Here is a 17,834-nt window from a genome sequence, read left to right as displayed (position 1 = left end):
ATCCAGATCACCCCAAAATGCAACCACTTATTTCTTAGCGCAATTCTGACATTTTATCAAAGTTTTATCAAAACCACAACACAAAGGTCCGCTCAAAATCTGTAATTATTCAAAAATAGGATCTTGGAAAAACAAGATTTATTCTATATTCATGGTTGTTTTATATATATTTTTTTAATATTGCAGTTTTTTCTCCTTTTGTCTGTTTTTCACAAAAAAGCTCTTGGAAAAATAGTTTTCATCTTGTCATCAGGGTGGTCTTATGTTCAGGGTTGTTTATATTCAGAGTGCTTTTTTTGCAGGTGGTCTTATATCAAAGGCCATCTTAGGTATATAGTATGTGCAGTACTTAAGCAAAAGATGAAGAAGTCAAGTGTTTCTCGAGTTGATCCAGTCTGATGTTTTTACCCAACTTAGCTCATAGGTTTCAGGCAGAGAAAGTGGACTGGAAGACCACTTACCAGGAGGTAGGGTGTCTATCAGGTGAGCTGGACAGCGAGCGTCTTCGGTGGCGCCAAGAAGAGCCGCGGGATCCAGAGCGAGACCGAGAACGGGAGCGCGAGCCAGCGCCGCTCCATCGGAGAGACCCGCCGGGCAACAACAGCAGGGAGGACGGCAGCGGAGACGGGGTGCTTCGGGAGGGGGAGCAGCTCAATGGTGGAGAACAGGACGGGGAGCAGTCAAAGAGGAGGTCCAAAGGGGTGCCCTCCCACGGGTAAAGAAACCGACTCTCTTGGCCTTCACCCAAATCCAGCTCATCATTCAGGGACAGAAGCCCTGAACCAGGTAGCCTATGGGAATCGCCATCCTCAATAGACTGCGGGGACGCAGCCATCTCTGCTTCACCGGCACTGGACAGGGCTTTCAAGGGGAGCCCAAAGTGCTTGTTGAGTTCTGCTCGGATTTCCAGGTCATACAGAAACTTCCGGTTGACGGCATATGAGGGGTCCTGGCCCTGAGAGGTCGGGGTCGGCGATTTCTTCCTTAATACTTCATTTTCTCCAACAGTGGAGACCAAACTAGCAGAACCAGTAGATGAAGAGTGTGGCGGCATGCCTGAGTCCTTAAATCCAAAATCACCTATAAGCCCAGGAGCAGCAGGGCAACACGGTGTCTGAGCCTCTGTGGGGGCGCAGGAGGCCGTGGTACCGTCCTTCTTGACACTAGCCGACGCCTGGCAATAGTCATGGTCGCTGTACCCTCGGGAGGAACTCAGCTTGTGTCCACCAGCGCTGCAGCGACGCTCCTCCGGTCCGCTCCCTGCCACTCGCTGCTGTGTGGCAGAGTAAGGGAGAACGGTGGACGCTTTGCTCAGCTGGGCGTACAGCTCAGTCTGTTCAGGACCCTTCCTGGCAATGCCACCGCCTGAGGCGCTGGGGGCCACGGCACCCGGGCCTGACTCGCCCAGCCTTGCTTTTTTGTACGCCGAAGCTGAGGAGACACATGAGGACAACTTGGTTTTGAGCGATGCTTTGAAAAGATTCTCTGGACTGTCTTTGTATGGGGGTGTGGTAGGTGGTGTCAGACCTGGACAGAGGACATGAAACACAGCATAAGAAGTCAACAACAACAAAAAACGGGCCTCAAATATACCACATTCCCTCACAAGTTGGGTTTATGGAGAGGCCTGATTAAAATCTGCACTTTCACTGTGATTAATCCTGATCTCTCTTTGATTACAATCTTGACAGATTCATGTAATGCATGAAGGAACTTAATATGCTGGTGTTGTAACACGGATGGTTTGTCACCGACCTCCCCCACCTCACCCACCCTGTGACCTTGAAAACAGGCTCTTAGGTAGGAAAAATAACACAGGACAAACCTCATGTAAGTAAGAATAAGTGTTTAAGATCAAGTGTAAAGCTGCTAGTGTAAATATGTATGATACAGGAGGGGATCTACAACTTTTTAGACCTACTGTGCGTATAAGTTTGACACGTTCTTGTGCAACTGTATATCATGCGGTTGGTGTGTTTTTCACTTATACCCATATGGTTGAATTTTTAATACCACTCTTAAATATTAAGAAGGGTCGATCCTCACAACAGCAGAGGTCTTCAATGTTTTCTAGACCGAGAACCCCCAAACTGATGTAGAGCGGAGCAGGAACCCCCTACTTGTGTATCTTGTATAAAATAGTGTTTTAAAATAAACTGGTCTGAGAGGGACCCATCCCTCTCCAGGTGGTCATCGGGTTATAAACGAGTTGCGTTCCTGGATGTTCTCAATGTCGAGTTTTATAGTGTAAGTCAGATCTTATATCTAAAACGTAAACAAAATCACTCCTAAGTCACTCACAGTGTACAGAGAACAAATGAAGGATATTTACAATACACAAATGAAATGGACTAAACACACAAATTAAATGAAAGAATAATAAAAAAGAGAACAACTTCTTGTCTCTCTCCCCGTGACGGCTGTAACCCGTTGTTGTCTTTCAGGCGTTTCTACCTTCGGAAATTTGGCCCAGGTTTGCCAACCTTCATTACATTAATACTTTAGATCAGACCTGGGCAAATTAAGGCCCGGGGGCCGCATGCGGCCCGTTAAGCTTTTCAATCTGGCCCGCCGGACATTCCCAAATAATTATTTTAGATCTTAAGATGGAAAATGTAGCTGCCATTATGATGTGCAGTGATATTTTCAAATTACCGTAAGACTTGAACTATACAAAGTATTTCTATGGTTGGCATCTGCGCTTTTGCATGATATCCTAGTTACTATGGTAATCTAATTAGTTACTATGGTAATCTAAAAGTCCCAGCAGCTCAGACGAGGCACCAAGCAGTGTGGGTGGGGAGCATTTCCACAGTGTTTCCTGAGCAGCCAGCCTAAAATGCGGGTGTCTGGGACAGACGCAGAAGGAGAACAAAGTTCTTAGCTTAGTGATGTATCAGATGTATCAGATTTTAGGTGTTTTTTTTTTTTTACCCTTCGCGTTCATATTTGACTGTTTGTTGCATTTTCGTTGCATTTCGCTTGATTGTAAAATATGTCGATCAAGACGGTGTGTGACGTTCATATATTGTCAATATTCAGTGTTTTATCATTCATAGTTAATATTATAAATCCCACATTCTTTATTTTCATGTACATTCTGGGTGTCTCATTCAGTAAAAAAAATGTAATTCCATTCCGTTTTTAAGTTGGTCTGTCATACCGTTTTTAGCTTTCAATCAGACATTATTGTGAGGTTTTGTATTAGTGTTCCTAAAAATCAGATATACCGGCACCCAGACACATTTTTTTCTCTAAATTTGGCCCCCCGAGTCAAAATAATGGCCCAGGCCTGCTTTAGATTATCCCAGTTTAATTTTGCCTCAATTTTCACTTTAAGCGTGAGTGATGAGTGTGTGAAGAATGCACTACCGACCTGATAAGTCCGAAAGAGAAAGAGATTATACAATTTTCAGCTCACAGACGGTACCTGGTGGTTGTTTGAGCACACTGCAGCTAGTCCTGGATAGTCCCATTCCTTAATGCTTCAGTCATGCACAAGATTCTCACAGGGATGTGGCAAAATGACAGTGGTACCTAATGTATCCTTTCTGTATTGGCTATTATAGTCAAGAAATCGGAAACAAATGTGCGACTACTGTCGGTGGCCGTTTATCTTCTCTGAACTTTTATGCTGTTCATTTTCATTTTCATGGCACACTGCTGCATGGGGGACATAATGAAGGCCATAAAGTTAACTAAAAAGTGATGTTATTGTCAGTGCAGTAACTGAGCTGTCTCACTCCTGCTGGCTGCCTTGATTCACACATAGACCATGTTGAAATAATGAAGATTTGTACTTAAAAACATCCAAAATTGTAAAAAAAGAAAAAGAAAAAAAGAATACGGAGGAAATAATAAAAAAAATATTATTAAAAAATAAAACTAATCAACCAACAATTTCACAACACCCTGCAGTACCTCTGAGGGTCGCGGACCCCTGTTAAAGACCAATGCTCTATACGACAAGAGTGCTCTTTAGTTTTTAGGATCTGCTGCAAAACTGCTAGTCAAAGATCCTCAAAGTGTTTGTTCCTCCTGAGTTTTGAAGTAAAGCTCTGCTTTCAGTCATTTTGGGTGCAAAAGATCAGCTTCCGTCCTTCGGCTGCAGTTTATGTATGACCATCCCAAGGTCAACAGGGTGTCCTTTAGCCTCATATTTTTCAGTTCAGTTCCAATGTTAGGTATTTATTTACCAGCTGTGCAAATGACTCACTTTGTGTGCACATTGTACTGTCAGGGAAGGAAATCTGTAACAAATCCCTCCAGCTTGACGGGGACCTATTGCTCGTTTTACCCTTTTGGTGCCTCTGCATCCGGTTAATATTTCCAATGCATTTAGACTAAACAAGCTTAACTTCCTTATGCAGTGCAAAATTTGGGATTTAATATTCGCTGGAAATTAGTTAGTGCAGGTTAGGGTTATTGAGCACATGTGAAAGTGGTCCTGATAAGAGTAAAATTCCACTACAATGGTGTAACTGATAACGATGTGGGCTTTTCCACCTTTAGTCAGCACAAATGGAACTTTCCATAAATCCAACTTGATGATGAAATGACTTCCCCTGAGTCATCACATGATGCTTTTTGTGATAGATTACTGTTAAAAACCTTTGCTTTACTTCTTCTGCTGTTCTACCCCCCCCAGCGGTGACATGATGAGTGTCCATCCATCACTGTTGAGTTTGACTGAGGGACACACATTTATCTAATTCTGATTTATTCTGCCCTCGCACGTTAATGGGTTCTAGTTTATGACCCGACGTGTGCTTTTGTTTTTCGGGACAGATGGCGCTTGGTTCATTGTGTTCGAATGGAGCTTCTTCAGGCGTTTGTTGGGCATCATTTATACACCGCCTATATCTAGTGTCTACACTTGCATGACATCAGGAATTCCTAACACAGCCCGGCTTATTTATTCCATCCGAGCCGCCTCCTCCGACGCCGGATTTGATGCTAAGAGCTGTCATTTGGTGCAATTCGGGAGCGAGCGAGGAATGGAGTGCGTTACAAGAAAGGTAAAGAAGAGGGGGAGAGCGTAGGTGTGTCGGAGTGACATAGCGGAGAGACTGCGGTTTGTTGTGTCGGAAATCTAAGCAAGGAAAAAAAGAGTAATGGTGACGATGTGTGAGTGCATTAACAATGCTATAAAGTGGGCTCATCTCAGGACTTGCCATATAACTGCCATCTGTCTGCTTGTAAATCTGCAAAGGGGAGGTGGAGGCCGTCAGCAGGAGGATCTCTGAGAGGAATGACAATCTATTTGCCCCTTGTTCTAGGGCTAGTCAACTGGCGGCACACAGCCCAAATCCTGACCAGCTATGACAGATGACAGTGGTCACCAACCTTTTTGAGCCCAAGATCCCTGGTCCCAGCCAAAAACCAAAGCAAGATATATATATATATATATATATATATATATATATATATATATATATATATATATATATATATATATATATATATATATATATATAGTATATATATATATATATATATATATATATATATATATATATATATATACAGTATATATATATATATATAGTCGAGGTTTCTGTGGTTTATCCGTTATACAGTGCAGGGTAGAGCGGAATATACGTTAGGTCAGGAAAAATCCCCTGACAAGCAGGGAAACCTGCAAAACAGGCTTGTAGGGATGAAATAGCCTCTGTGTTTTTTCCTGACCTAACGTATATATATATATATATATATATATATATATATATATATATAAATATATATATATATATATATATATATATATATATATATATATATATATATATATATATATATATATATACATATATATATATATATACATACATACAGTACATACATTATACATATATATATATATATATAGTCGAGGTTTCTGTGGTTTATCCGTTATACAGTGCTCAATACCGGGATAGAGCGGAATATACGTTAGGTCAGGAAAAATCCCTTGACAAGCAGGGAAACCTGCAAAACAGCTTTGTAGGGATGAAATAGCCTCTGTGTTTTTGGGCAAGACACTTTACCCACCTGCTCCCAGTGCCATCCACACTGGTTTAAATGTAACTTAGATATTGGGTTTCACAATGCAAAGCGCTTTGAGTCACTTGAGAAAAAGCGCTATATAAATGTAATTCACTTCACTTCACTACATACATACATACACATACATACAGTACATACATATATATATATACACATATGTATATATACACACACATACATACATTTACACACACACACACACACACACACACACACACACATACTGTATATATATATACATACATACACATATACATATACTGTATATATATAAATATATATATATATATATATATATATATATATATATATATATATATATATATATATATATATATATATATATATATACATACATATACATATGTATATATATATATGTATATATATATATATACATATAAATATATACATATGTGTGTATATATAAATATATATATATGTATATGTATATGTATGTATGTATGTGTGTGTGTGTACATATATAACATATTTTTATTATATATTATATATATTTTTTGTTTTACCCCTGGGTTCGATCCCTGGGCTCAGGGTCTTTCTGCGTGAAGTTTGCATGTTCTCCTTTCTCTCTTTGACTATTGATTGTGACATAGGCCAGCCCTCTTGTCATTTGAGGACCTTTACAAGTGTTTTTGCAGTACATCATTAAAAACAAGAAAGTGGTCCTATCATACAGGGAATCTTTGACAAGTGTCTTAGCAAACAATCTTTAAAAAAATGGCAGATCGCTGTCGTGAATAATCTTTACTGGACATCATATTCAATCGTTTGCCACATGAATGTTCTGCTAATGCTGAACTCTTGAGATGCAAAGAGTGTCTTCTTACCTGGGGTTCCAGCAATCGCCACACCTAATGTGCACTCAATGGTTTTGTTCTCAAACGATGAAGATCCCTTGTGGTCACTGCAAGACAAAAAAAAGACAAAAATTAGTCATGTTAGTCACATGAAGACGTTAAAAGTGATGTGAAAAGACGTGGAAATGAGTAACAAATAATGCCTCAGCTTGGATTTTTTGTCTTCTATACTGTCTCTTTCTAGTATGCACTTACTTTGGAGACTCTGGGGTCAAAGGAAGTGGCAAGGTGGTTGGTTTGGCTGCAGAACACAAAAGGGCATGGGTAATTATTGATCTAAGAGCTGCAACATTAAAGATACCAAATAAAAATGCACTAAAAATAATGACAAAATCCAAAACCCCCATCCCTGGTTAGCCTTCCTATTGTCTTTTTGTCTCTTTTGGATGACCCCATTGTATCTTACAGACTATGAGGCAGGATGAGGTGATGTCACAGGTGTCCAGATACAGACATAGCCCGCTGGAGACAGCTTGGGATGGGACATAGAGACGACGCCACGGACAAGACACATGACGGCGGGTGAGACCTTCTCCACCAACAAAATCATCATCATCAAGCATGCACCACCAACAAGGAGAGGTAGAGGAAGGGGATGGAAAGTTAGCCTTTTTGGAGTGGGTCCAGAGAATTCCTGTCTTATAGAAGATCTCTGACTAGCATTTTTTTTTGCCAGTCCTTAGAAAAAAAGCACCATGCTCATGTGAAACACAGCATTTTGACTTGGGTTTTTTGCAGTCGGTCCTTAAAAAACAGCAGAGTGCGTCTGTCATATACTGTACCAAATCTTTGAGCAATGTTTTTTCAGTCGGTCCTTGAAGACGGCAGAATGATCTTTTAAATCGAGGATCTTTGACTAGTGTCTTTGCTGTAGCTCCCTAAAACCAGCAGAATTATTCTATAGAAGATTTTTGAGTAGTGTTTTTGCACAGAGCACTCCTGTTTTACAGACGATCTTAGGCTAGCATTTTTGAAATTGGTCTTTTAAAACAGCAGAGCACTCCTGTCGTATAATGGAGGGTCTTTATCTTGCGTGTTTTACAACTGGTCCTTCAAAAAAGCAGAGCGCTCCTGTTGAGGATGGGAGAATCTGTGGGTCACAGGTGTCCGGATACAGACATTCAGTGCTCTGCTTGAGACAGCTTGGGATGGGACAAAGACGGAGACAAGACACATGACGGCGGGTGAGGCTCCTTCCACCAACAAAAAAAATCATCAAGCATGCACCAACAGCAAGGACAGAAAGGGTACAGAAGATAAGAAAGGAGAGTCAAGGAAGCTTGTGCAGTTGCCCGAGGCTTTGGCCCAACTTGTGGAACGTGGCTCTCAAGACTAAAGACAGACAACAACACACTAACCCCATGTTTCACTCCAATTTGACGGGAGGGATATTAGAATTTAGTCCAGTTAGTGGAAAAAGTGGTTAAGAGGAGAAGCAGCAGTAGCAGAGATAAAGGCCAGCGGGGGGGATGCAGTCATGATTACCTAACAACAGGTGGTCTGCGTGGTCTGGGCGCTGCCTGTGTTTCATGCGGGCGGGGGCGGGCTCTGCAATGCTAGTATCTGGGAAGCTCGGCGGGCGGGCCGTGACATCATCATCAGCATCATCATCATGGTCAACATCCTCCCCATGGCCTCTCTGGCTTAGACTCTTGAGAGGCTCAGGGGACTTAGGCGGGGCTCGGTACTGAGCAGGCCTGGCGGTGAGCAGCCGGCTAAGTAAAGGGTGCCCCGGCTTCTCGTCCCGTTTCCTAATGGTGACGGTGACGCGCCTACGCTGCCTCTTATCTCGAGGGGCGCCTACAGCCTCTCGGCAACGCTCACAGCTGTGACTCACCTCTCGGGGAGGGAGGGAATAAGAATGCATATACCTAATAAACCTAGCGGCACAGGCCAGCCGGTCAGTGTCGCCCGGCCGCCTCCCTTCTTCGCCGATGTAGCTTCCTTGGCCACCCTCCGACTCATCAACATCCTGAGAGCAACGCTGCCACTTCCCAGCCCCAACACCAGCCACACTACACTGGCCTGCAGCCCGGCGCTCACCTCGCTGCGGTGGATGCTGCTGATGCTGCTGAGCTGGCACGGCGGACTTCTTCTTGGAGGACGAGGAGGAGGAAGTGGAGGAAAGTGAGGAGAATGAGGAGGTGGACGACGAGGACGGCGAGGAGGACGAAGAGGAGGCACTGTGGCCGCCCTTTACGTCGCTGGCTTTAGTGTGGAGGAGGATGTCGTCGGTGGCTGTTAAGTACTTTAACAGCTCGGTGCAAGGCCGCCTCAAAGAGCGATTCTGCTGGCTGGAGACCCCCCTCGTTTTGCTGCTCCAGGGGCTCTCTGTCTGCACAAAAGGAGAAAAGGAAGAAGGAGCCATGTTTATAGTTTATCTGAATGGTGTGACAGCATATTCTCAAAGGAAACTGATATACTTTATAGTAGTCAGTGTGTAGCTGGTATATCAGTATACACTTACTAATCATTGAAAATGAGCCTACACACGTCCATTATTGTCTAACAGCTGGCAACACAAGTCAGTAGCAAGATAATTGTGTATTCATCAGTCATGGTGGTGGTAGCCTCATGGTCTGGGGCTGCACGAGTGCTGCCATCAATGGGGAGCCCTGGTTAATTTCTGTGAAATGATTTTACAACATGTACTTTGGTATTCAGTACGTTGACATGCACTAAAGAAAACCAATGCTCGAAATATATATTGTGCATTGTATATGTATATATATATATATATATATATATATATATATATATATACAGTCACGGTCAAAAGTTTACATACACTTGTAAAGAACATAGTGTCATGGCTGTCTTGAGTTTCCAATAATTTCTACAACTCTTGTTTTTTTGTGATAGAGTGATTGGAGCACATACTTGTCGGTCACAAAAAACATTCATGGAGTTTGTTTCTTTTATGAATTTATTATGGGTCTACTGAAAATGTGACCAAATCTGCTGGGTCAAAAGTATAAATACAGCAATGTTAATATTTGGTTACATGTCCCTTGGCAAGTTTCACTGCAATAAGGCGCTTTTGGTAGCCATCCACAAGCTTCTGGCAAGCTGCTGCTTGAATTTTTGACCACTCCTCGTGACAAAATTGGTGCAGTTCAGTTAAATGTGTTGGTTTTCTGACATGGACTTGTTTCTTCAGCATTGTCCACATTGTCAGGACTTTGGGAAGGCCATTCTAAAACCTTAATTCTAGCCTGTTTTAGCCATTCCTTTACCACTTTTGACATGTGTTTGGGGTCATTGTCCTGTTGGAACACCCAACTGCGCCCAAGACCCGGGCTGATGATTTTAGGTTGTCCTGAAGAATTTGGAGGTAATTCTTCTTTTTCATTGTCCCATTTACTCTCTGTAAAGCACCAGTTCCATTCAGCAAAACAGGCCCAGAGCATAATACTACCACCACCATGCTTGACGGTAGGTATTGTGTTCCTGGGATTAAAGGCCTCGCCTTTTCTCCTCCAAACATATTGCTGGGTATTGTGGCCAAACAGCTAAATTTTTGTTTAATCAGACCAGAGAACTTTCCTCCAGAAGGTCTTATCTTTGTTCATGTGATGTACGATGAAACTAATCTATCAATGCACAATATATATATATATATATAGAGATATATATATATATATATATATATATATAGAGATATATATATATATATATCTATATATCTATATATATATTAGATATGTATATATATATATATATATATATATATATATATATATATATATATATATATATATATATATATATATATATATATATATATATATATTATATATATATATATATATTATAATCATTGTGCATTGTATAAAATGGCTGATAGTCTTGTTGCATGTTTGCAGATATTATTCTACCTCCTGATCTATTAATCTATTTGCTAATTTCCTCTTCCTAGCTGGTTACTTGCTGCTGTAATGCGGTTCAAATTAGACTTTTGTTGAAATGTACAAAGCATTAATTTTTTTCTTGTTTCACTTCTTCACATTCAAGCTATCTCAGCACCATGGCTAGCACAGCTTGTCCTCGCCTCCTCCACTAGATCTGCATTTTAGAATTGTCCGTATTACTAAATTTAAAATACATAAATAATCAATATCTAGTTGAGACGAGCACATCCCGGTAGAGAGAAACTTATAAACAGTCATATTTAGACACTAACGTTTTTGTATACACAATGGAATTGATACATATTACGTGTTTTGTTAGTCAGTCAGTCAAAAACCTGACCAACACCAAATAGCAATGGGAAGTTTGTAGTTATCGGTTAGATCGGGAGCTTGAGAGATATTCGCTTTATCTTCCAAGCATGTAGCATGATCTTCTTCTATTTACATTCCCACATAGATAAACAAGCTGAAATGACCACCATCCCCACTTATTGTACGAAAGGGAAACACAGCAAATGGCCAACAGTCGTTAGAGAAAGACTATGTAAACTGGGACTTCAAATTAGACGAAAAGCTAATATTTGAGAAATCAGACTAATGTACATACTTGCCAACCTTAAAACCTCCGGATTCGGGAGATGGGGGAGGGAGGTGGGGGGGTGTGTATATATTTTCAAGTATTTCTTATATAAATATCTATATATATATATATATATAGATATATATACAGTATATATATATACAGTATATGTATATAATTTCAATGGAGAAGTCTGATCTACAAATTTGCAGGCAGCATTCCTCTTCCCCTTCGAGCTGTTCTGGATGAACTGAAATTATTTTTTCCAATCATTTTGGAACTTGCAAGCGTACTTCTTCTTCTTACTCGTCGTCGCCGTGTCTCTTCTTCGTTCTTCTGCTTCGTCTCTGTTATGCTTTTGGACATTATTACTTGCCGTAGTTTTGAAGCAATGCATGATGGGAATCCGGATTTTGTGTGTCAGTGTATTAACGTGCCGGCTGGAATAAACACACGCTGAGAAATAGCTCCGTGCCTGCCTACTTTATGTGTTATAGATAAACCTATGGATAACGGAGACATATATAATAGTCTCCTTTTCAGGTGAGAGAGGGCGCTAAAGACTGTGCCTTTAAGGCACGCCCCCAATATTGTTGTCCGGGTGGAAATCGGGAGAAATTCGGGAGAATGGTTGCCCCGGGAGATTTTCGGGAGCGGCACTGAAATTCGGGAGTCTCCCGGGAAAATCGGGAGGGTTGGCAAGTATGTTAATTTGGTGCATGGAAACATACTGATTGTGAAGCAGAAACTGGACCACATGGCAGATTTCGAACTACACAAGGAGCCTGATCACCACTAGTGGAGAAAATCAGAGCTGGACCAGACATAACCGGGGCCTTAAACCCTGTGCTATCGAGTGACTCGATTGGGCTTTAACCTTGGTAGTCAGCACACTTGCCTCTAATGCCGACAACCGGGCTTGGCGCCCCGCTCTGAGCAATAGGAAATACTCAAGACAAAGAGTACACAACCGTTACACTTGCTCTCTTTTTTTCTCTTTCTTTTTGCGTTTTGCCGCTTTGTTAACTCTGTCGTAAAAATGCTCACCCGGCTTGTACTCTATTGACAAGCGACTGATGACGTTGGTGGACGGCCGATGACGATTTTACCCAAAATGCACTTGAAGGCAATATCGTGCAAACAGCACAATGTTTTATTCAGTATTTTACACCTACTAAATCACTATAGTCGGTCTTGTAAAGTGTTAAGCAACTATGACTAATCTTGACTGGGTCAACCTATAAGCCCACATACGTCCAGCTGTTTTATTAATAGTGATTAGAATAAAACTGTTTGCATGATCTGAGCTCCTCCAGGCCCGAGCCATGGGAGAGTACTGCCCTCCCTACCCCGGAACCGGACGAGGGGCCCCGTCTCCGCCATGTTCCCGCTCCAGGTAGGTCACAACTAGTGCTTCTCTCCCAGCCCCCTACGACCCTTCCCACCACAATCTCAAGATGACAAGTGCCCTGCTGAGGCCAAGTGTCTCCTCCAGACCTGAATCAAAATCCTCAAAACAGAAGGAAAAAGGGTGGAGGAGTGCAAGGTGTCTAATAGGGTTGTACGGTATACCGGTACTGGTATAGTATCGCGGTACTAACGAATCAAAAACGGTACTATACTCTGTTTGAAAAGTACCGGTTCCCGGGCATGACGGCGCGTCCTCACGTCATGACATTGCTGAGTTTACGAGCAGAGGAGCATGTTCGGCAGCACACAATCACAGAGTACTTAGAAGCAGACACAGTGTGCAGACAGAAAAGGGAGAACGGACGCATGTTGGCCTGAAAACTGAAGATAAAGGTGAAGTTATAACATTGAAACGCCCTCAGGAAGAGGTGCTTTAAGACATGGCTAGCTAGCAAGCGGCGGACGTCCATTTGCAGTCGGCAGTGCTTTAGCTACTTCTAAATCACTAATCCTCGCATCCATGGCGACAAAAAGTAAGTTTCTTACAAGCATCATCCCTGCAGGATGAGGAATGCTTCACTACACACCTTGGGAAGATACAATAGCTAACCGCTAACAGCAAGCTAGTACCCTGAATGTAAACAAATGCCATGGGTGGATCCACACCTGACATCCACTGTAATGATACCAAGTACAATAGCGTATCTAGTCGATACTACTATAGTTACATGGACATTTTTTTATCGTCACAAAATCGTTTTTCCTTTATTTAAAATTCATAGGGTTTATAAACTCAGTAAATATGTCCCTGGACACATGAGGACTTTGAATATGACCAATGTATGATCCTGAAACTACTTGGTATCGGATTGATACCTACATTTGTGCATCCAAAACTTATCAAACAAGAGAAGAATAAGTGATTATTACATTTTAACAGAAGTGTAGATAGAACATGTTAAAGGAGAAAGTAAGCAGATATTAACAGTAAATGAACAAGTAGATTAATAATCCATTTGTACAGCTTGTCCCTCATAATTTTGACAAAATAATAGAATGATAAATGACACAATATGTTACTGCATATGTCAGCAGACAAATTAGGAGCCTTTGTTTGCTTACTTACTAATAAAAGACAAGATATCTTGTATGTTCACGATTTTATTTAAGGACAAAATTGTTCTCTGATTGCAATAAGAAACATGTTTAATGTACTGTAAGATTTTTTGTTAAAATAAAGCCAATAATGCCATTTTTTGTGGTCCCCCTTATTAAGAAAAGCACGGAAAAGAATCAACATACATTTTGGTACCGGTACGAAAATATTGGTATCGGGACGACACAGTTGTATTGTAATCACTATTATTAACATTTTGGACGCAATTTGGATATGTGTGAGGTGTTACCAGATATTTAGACAGTAATGGCATTCACATTATTTTATCAGTAGAAAATAAATATCTCCTGTATTTTTGTGTATATGTTGACACTAGATTATATGTTGTCGCACCCAAATGACTACTTTGGGTCACAGGCTTTTGATTGGTCAGAAGAGCGTTCAGGAGAGCAACTCGGTGAATTAATTGCACTGCTTTACGACCACTCCTAATCCTTCGGGAGTCCTTGGCACGCCAGAATTGAATGACTAAAAAGTAGGGCAGGAGAACGGAACGCGACACTCTGGCAAACGTTTTGCAACGTAAAAACAAATTTCAAAATAAGAGAACATTAAGTGGCGCGTTTCGAGATGTAATTATTCCGACTGCAGCGTCGTCCGAAGGCGTCGACGTGACCATACGTTTTTCTTTTAACGGTCCGTCATAGCAAGACGGTGGCGGCGCTAATGAGAAGAATGCTGCCGCCGTGTCTGCGAAAGCCCAACAGCAATAAGGCCTGTTTTCATTACGCCCCTCTGGGATGCGAAGCTGTAGTTTAGGCTACCGAAACAATAAAATTACGACAGCAGTGCAGAGCGGGGGAAGATTAACTAACATAAAAACGTGCGTACCTTGACGACAGCAGGTGGTGGTCTGATGCGGTGGTTGTTGTTGCTGCCGGCTGCATGGTTCTGCGCCTTGCTACCTGTGTATTGATTGTAGCCCAGCTGGGTGTTGGCGGGCGCCAAGAGGAGCTTCTTCAGCTGGGGAGAGACGGCACAATTAGCACGGACTATCAAAATGGACATCATGGACGTGTTGCTTTTTATTTATCCAAGTTAAACAAAACTTTATATAAGCTGTATATAAAAAATTTAAAAATGTTGGCATGACTTGACAATTACGGAAATGTAACCAGACTATTGTAATGTCTACGGCACAGGTGTCAAACTCAATACCCAGGGGCCAGATGTGGCCCGCCATTTTATTTTATTTGACCCTCGAAAGCCTGGAAAGAATATGTACCTATAAAGTACTGCAACTTTTCTTACTAAATGTATTCTTTCTTTCTATTTTGGGACAAAAAAAAATGTATCTACTCCATGTAATCGCAAATTATGTTGTCTACTTATGCAAAAAATATATTTTCAAACCATTTTTTAAATAGAAATAAATAGTAATAATAATGATTTCAAAGCAAGTTGTCCATCAAATTGTGCAATGTAAAAGTAACAACAGATTTCAATGTAAAATTGTGAAATTTGCTGTAGTTTTTACAGCATTTTTCTCTAAATGAATTTTTTTTTACTATTTTTACTGTAATAAACTGTGGTGCTGTTTTGGCATTTACAGTAATTCACCGAAAAATCTGCAGTTGTTGATTTACGGTAAAAAAAAACAAAAACAAAAAAAAAACTGGCAACTCAGGTGCCAAATTGTTACTGTAAAACTGAAGTTTTTTTAAAAAATTTACAGTAAAAAAACAAATGTAAATTGTGCTAATTGACTATTGTAATGTCTACGGCACAGGTGTCAAACTCAATGACCAGGGGCCAGATGTGGCCCGCCACTTCATTTTATTTGGCCCTGGAAAGCCTGGAAAGAGTATGTACCTATAAAGTACTGCAACTTTTCTTACTAAATGTATTCTTTCTTTCTATTTTGGGAGAAAAAAAATGTATCTACTCCATGTAATCGCAAATTATGTTGTCTAATTATGCAAAAAATATATTTTCAAACCATTTTTTAAATAGAAATAAATAGTAATAATAATGATTTCAAAGCAAGTTGTCCATCAAATTGTGCAATGTAAAAGTAACAACAGATTTCAATGTAAAATTGTGAAATTTGCTGTAGTTTTTACAGCATTTTTCTCTAAATGAATTTTTTTTTACTATTTTTACTGTAATAAACTGTGGTGCTGTTTTGGCATTTACAGTAATACACCGAAAAATCTGCAGTTGTTGATTTACGGTAAAAAAAACAAAAAAAAAAACAAAAACTGGCAACTCAGGTGCCAAATTGTTACTGTAAAATTGAAGTTTTTTTTTTAAATTTACAGTAAAAAAACAAATGTAAATTGTGCTAATTGACTATTGTAATGTCTACGGCACAGGTGTCAAACTCAATGACCAGGGGCCAGATGTGGCCCGCCACTTCATTTTATTTGGCCCTGGAAAGCCTGGAAAGAGTATGTACCTATAAAGTACTGCAACTTTTCTTACTAAATGTATTCTTTCTTTCTATTTTGGGAGAAAAAAAATGTATCTACTCCATGTAATCGCAAATTATGTTGTCTAATTATGCAAAAAATATATTTTCAAACCATTTTTTAAATAGAAATAAATACTAATAATAATGATTTCAAAGCAAGTTGTCCATCAAATTGTGCAATGTAAAAGTAGCAACAGATTTCAATGTAAAATTGTGAAATTTACTGTGGTTTTTCTACAGCATTTTTCTCTAAATGAAAAAAAAGTACTATTTTTACTGTAAGAATGCCATGACTGGGTTCTTGGGTTTTGCTTCTCCGGAAGGCAAAGGAAAATTGGCGCGGGCAAGGCGTGAATTTAAATACATTATTTATTTTTTTAACACTAATAAACTACAACAAAAGGAAGCAAACAAAAGGCGCACACAAAGGCGGAAATACAAACTTGACTATGAAACAAAAGACATGCACGTGGGCACAAAAACTATGAACAATAAAACAAAAACACTAACTGTGGCATAAATGAACAAAACTTACTTGGTAAAGAACTGTGACAAGACATGAAGCAGAGTGATGAAATAGTGTGAGGACGCCAGGACGAACAACAGAAACGGACAGATTTAAATAATGACGTGATCAGTGAAAACAGGTGCGTGACAAGACAGGTGAACAGGTGCGTGACATGACAATGTCAACCAGGTGAAACTAATGGTTGCTATGGTGACAAATAAAAGTGCACAAAAAGTCCAAAACCAAATCCCAATATGACTAAAACAAAACATAATCACAGACATGACAAATAAACTGTAGTGCTGTTTTGGCATTTACAGTAATACACCTAAAAATCTACAGTTGTTGATTTACGGTAAAAAAAACAAAAAACAAAAACAAACTGGCAACTCAGGTGCCAAATTGTTACTGTAAAATTGATGTTGTTTTTTTTAATTTACAGTAAAAAAAACAAATGTAAATTTTACAGTAAAATTCAAAAACCTGGAAATAATATGTATCAATAAAGTACTGTAACTTTTCTTACTAAATGTATTCTTTCTTTTTAGTTTGGGAGAAAAAAAATGTACTCCTTGTAATCGCAAATATTGTTAACTTAAATATTGTCTAATTATGAAAAAAATATATTTTCAAACCATTTTTTAAATAGAAATAAATAGTAATAATAATGATTTCACAGCAAGTTATCCATCAAATTGTGCCATGTAAAAGTAGCAACAGATTTCAATGTGAAATTGTGAAATTTACTGTGGTTTTTACAGCATTTTTCTCTAAATGAAAAAAACTGTACTTTTTTTACTGTAATAAACTGTGGTGCTGTTTTGGCATTTACAGTAATACACCGAAAAATCTACAGTTGTTGATTTACGGTAAAAAAAACAAAAAAACAAACAAACTGGCAACTCAGGTGCC

General features: G+C 39.9%; 1 protein-coding gene across 1 annotated transcript in view; it reads right to left on the bottom strand.

Moving 5' to 3' along the window:
* Positions 1-17,834, bottom strand: part of ppargc1a (peroxisome proliferator-activated receptor gamma, coactivator 1 alpha) — a 79,953-nt gene that overhangs the window by 27,181 nt on the left and 34,938 nt on the right. Inside the window, exons 4-8 of the mRNA XM_062065942.1 lie at positions 14,833-14,964; positions 8,967-9,258; positions 7,119-7,164; positions 6,894-6,970; positions 462-1,527 (exon numbers count right to left, since the gene is read on the bottom strand). Of these exons, the coding sequence (XP_061921926.1) occupies positions 462-1,527; positions 6,894-6,970; positions 7,119-7,164; positions 8,967-9,258; positions 14,833-14,964 (1,613 nt within the window). The remainder of the gene's footprint in view (positions 1-461; positions 1,528-6,893; positions 6,971-7,118; positions 7,165-8,966; positions 9,259-14,832; positions 14,965-17,834) is intronic.

The sequence above is a fragment of the Entelurus aequoreus genome, linkage group LG12 (genome assembly GCF_033978785.1).
Source record: "Entelurus aequoreus isolate RoL-2023_Sb linkage group LG12, RoL_Eaeq_v1.1, whole genome shotgun sequence".
In the NCBI taxonomy this organism is placed as follows: Eukaryota; Metazoa; Chordata; class Actinopteri; order Syngnathiformes; family Syngnathidae; genus Entelurus; species Entelurus aequoreus.
Note: the sequence above shows the minus strand (reverse complement) of the source record. Positions and strands in the feature narration are given on the sequence as shown.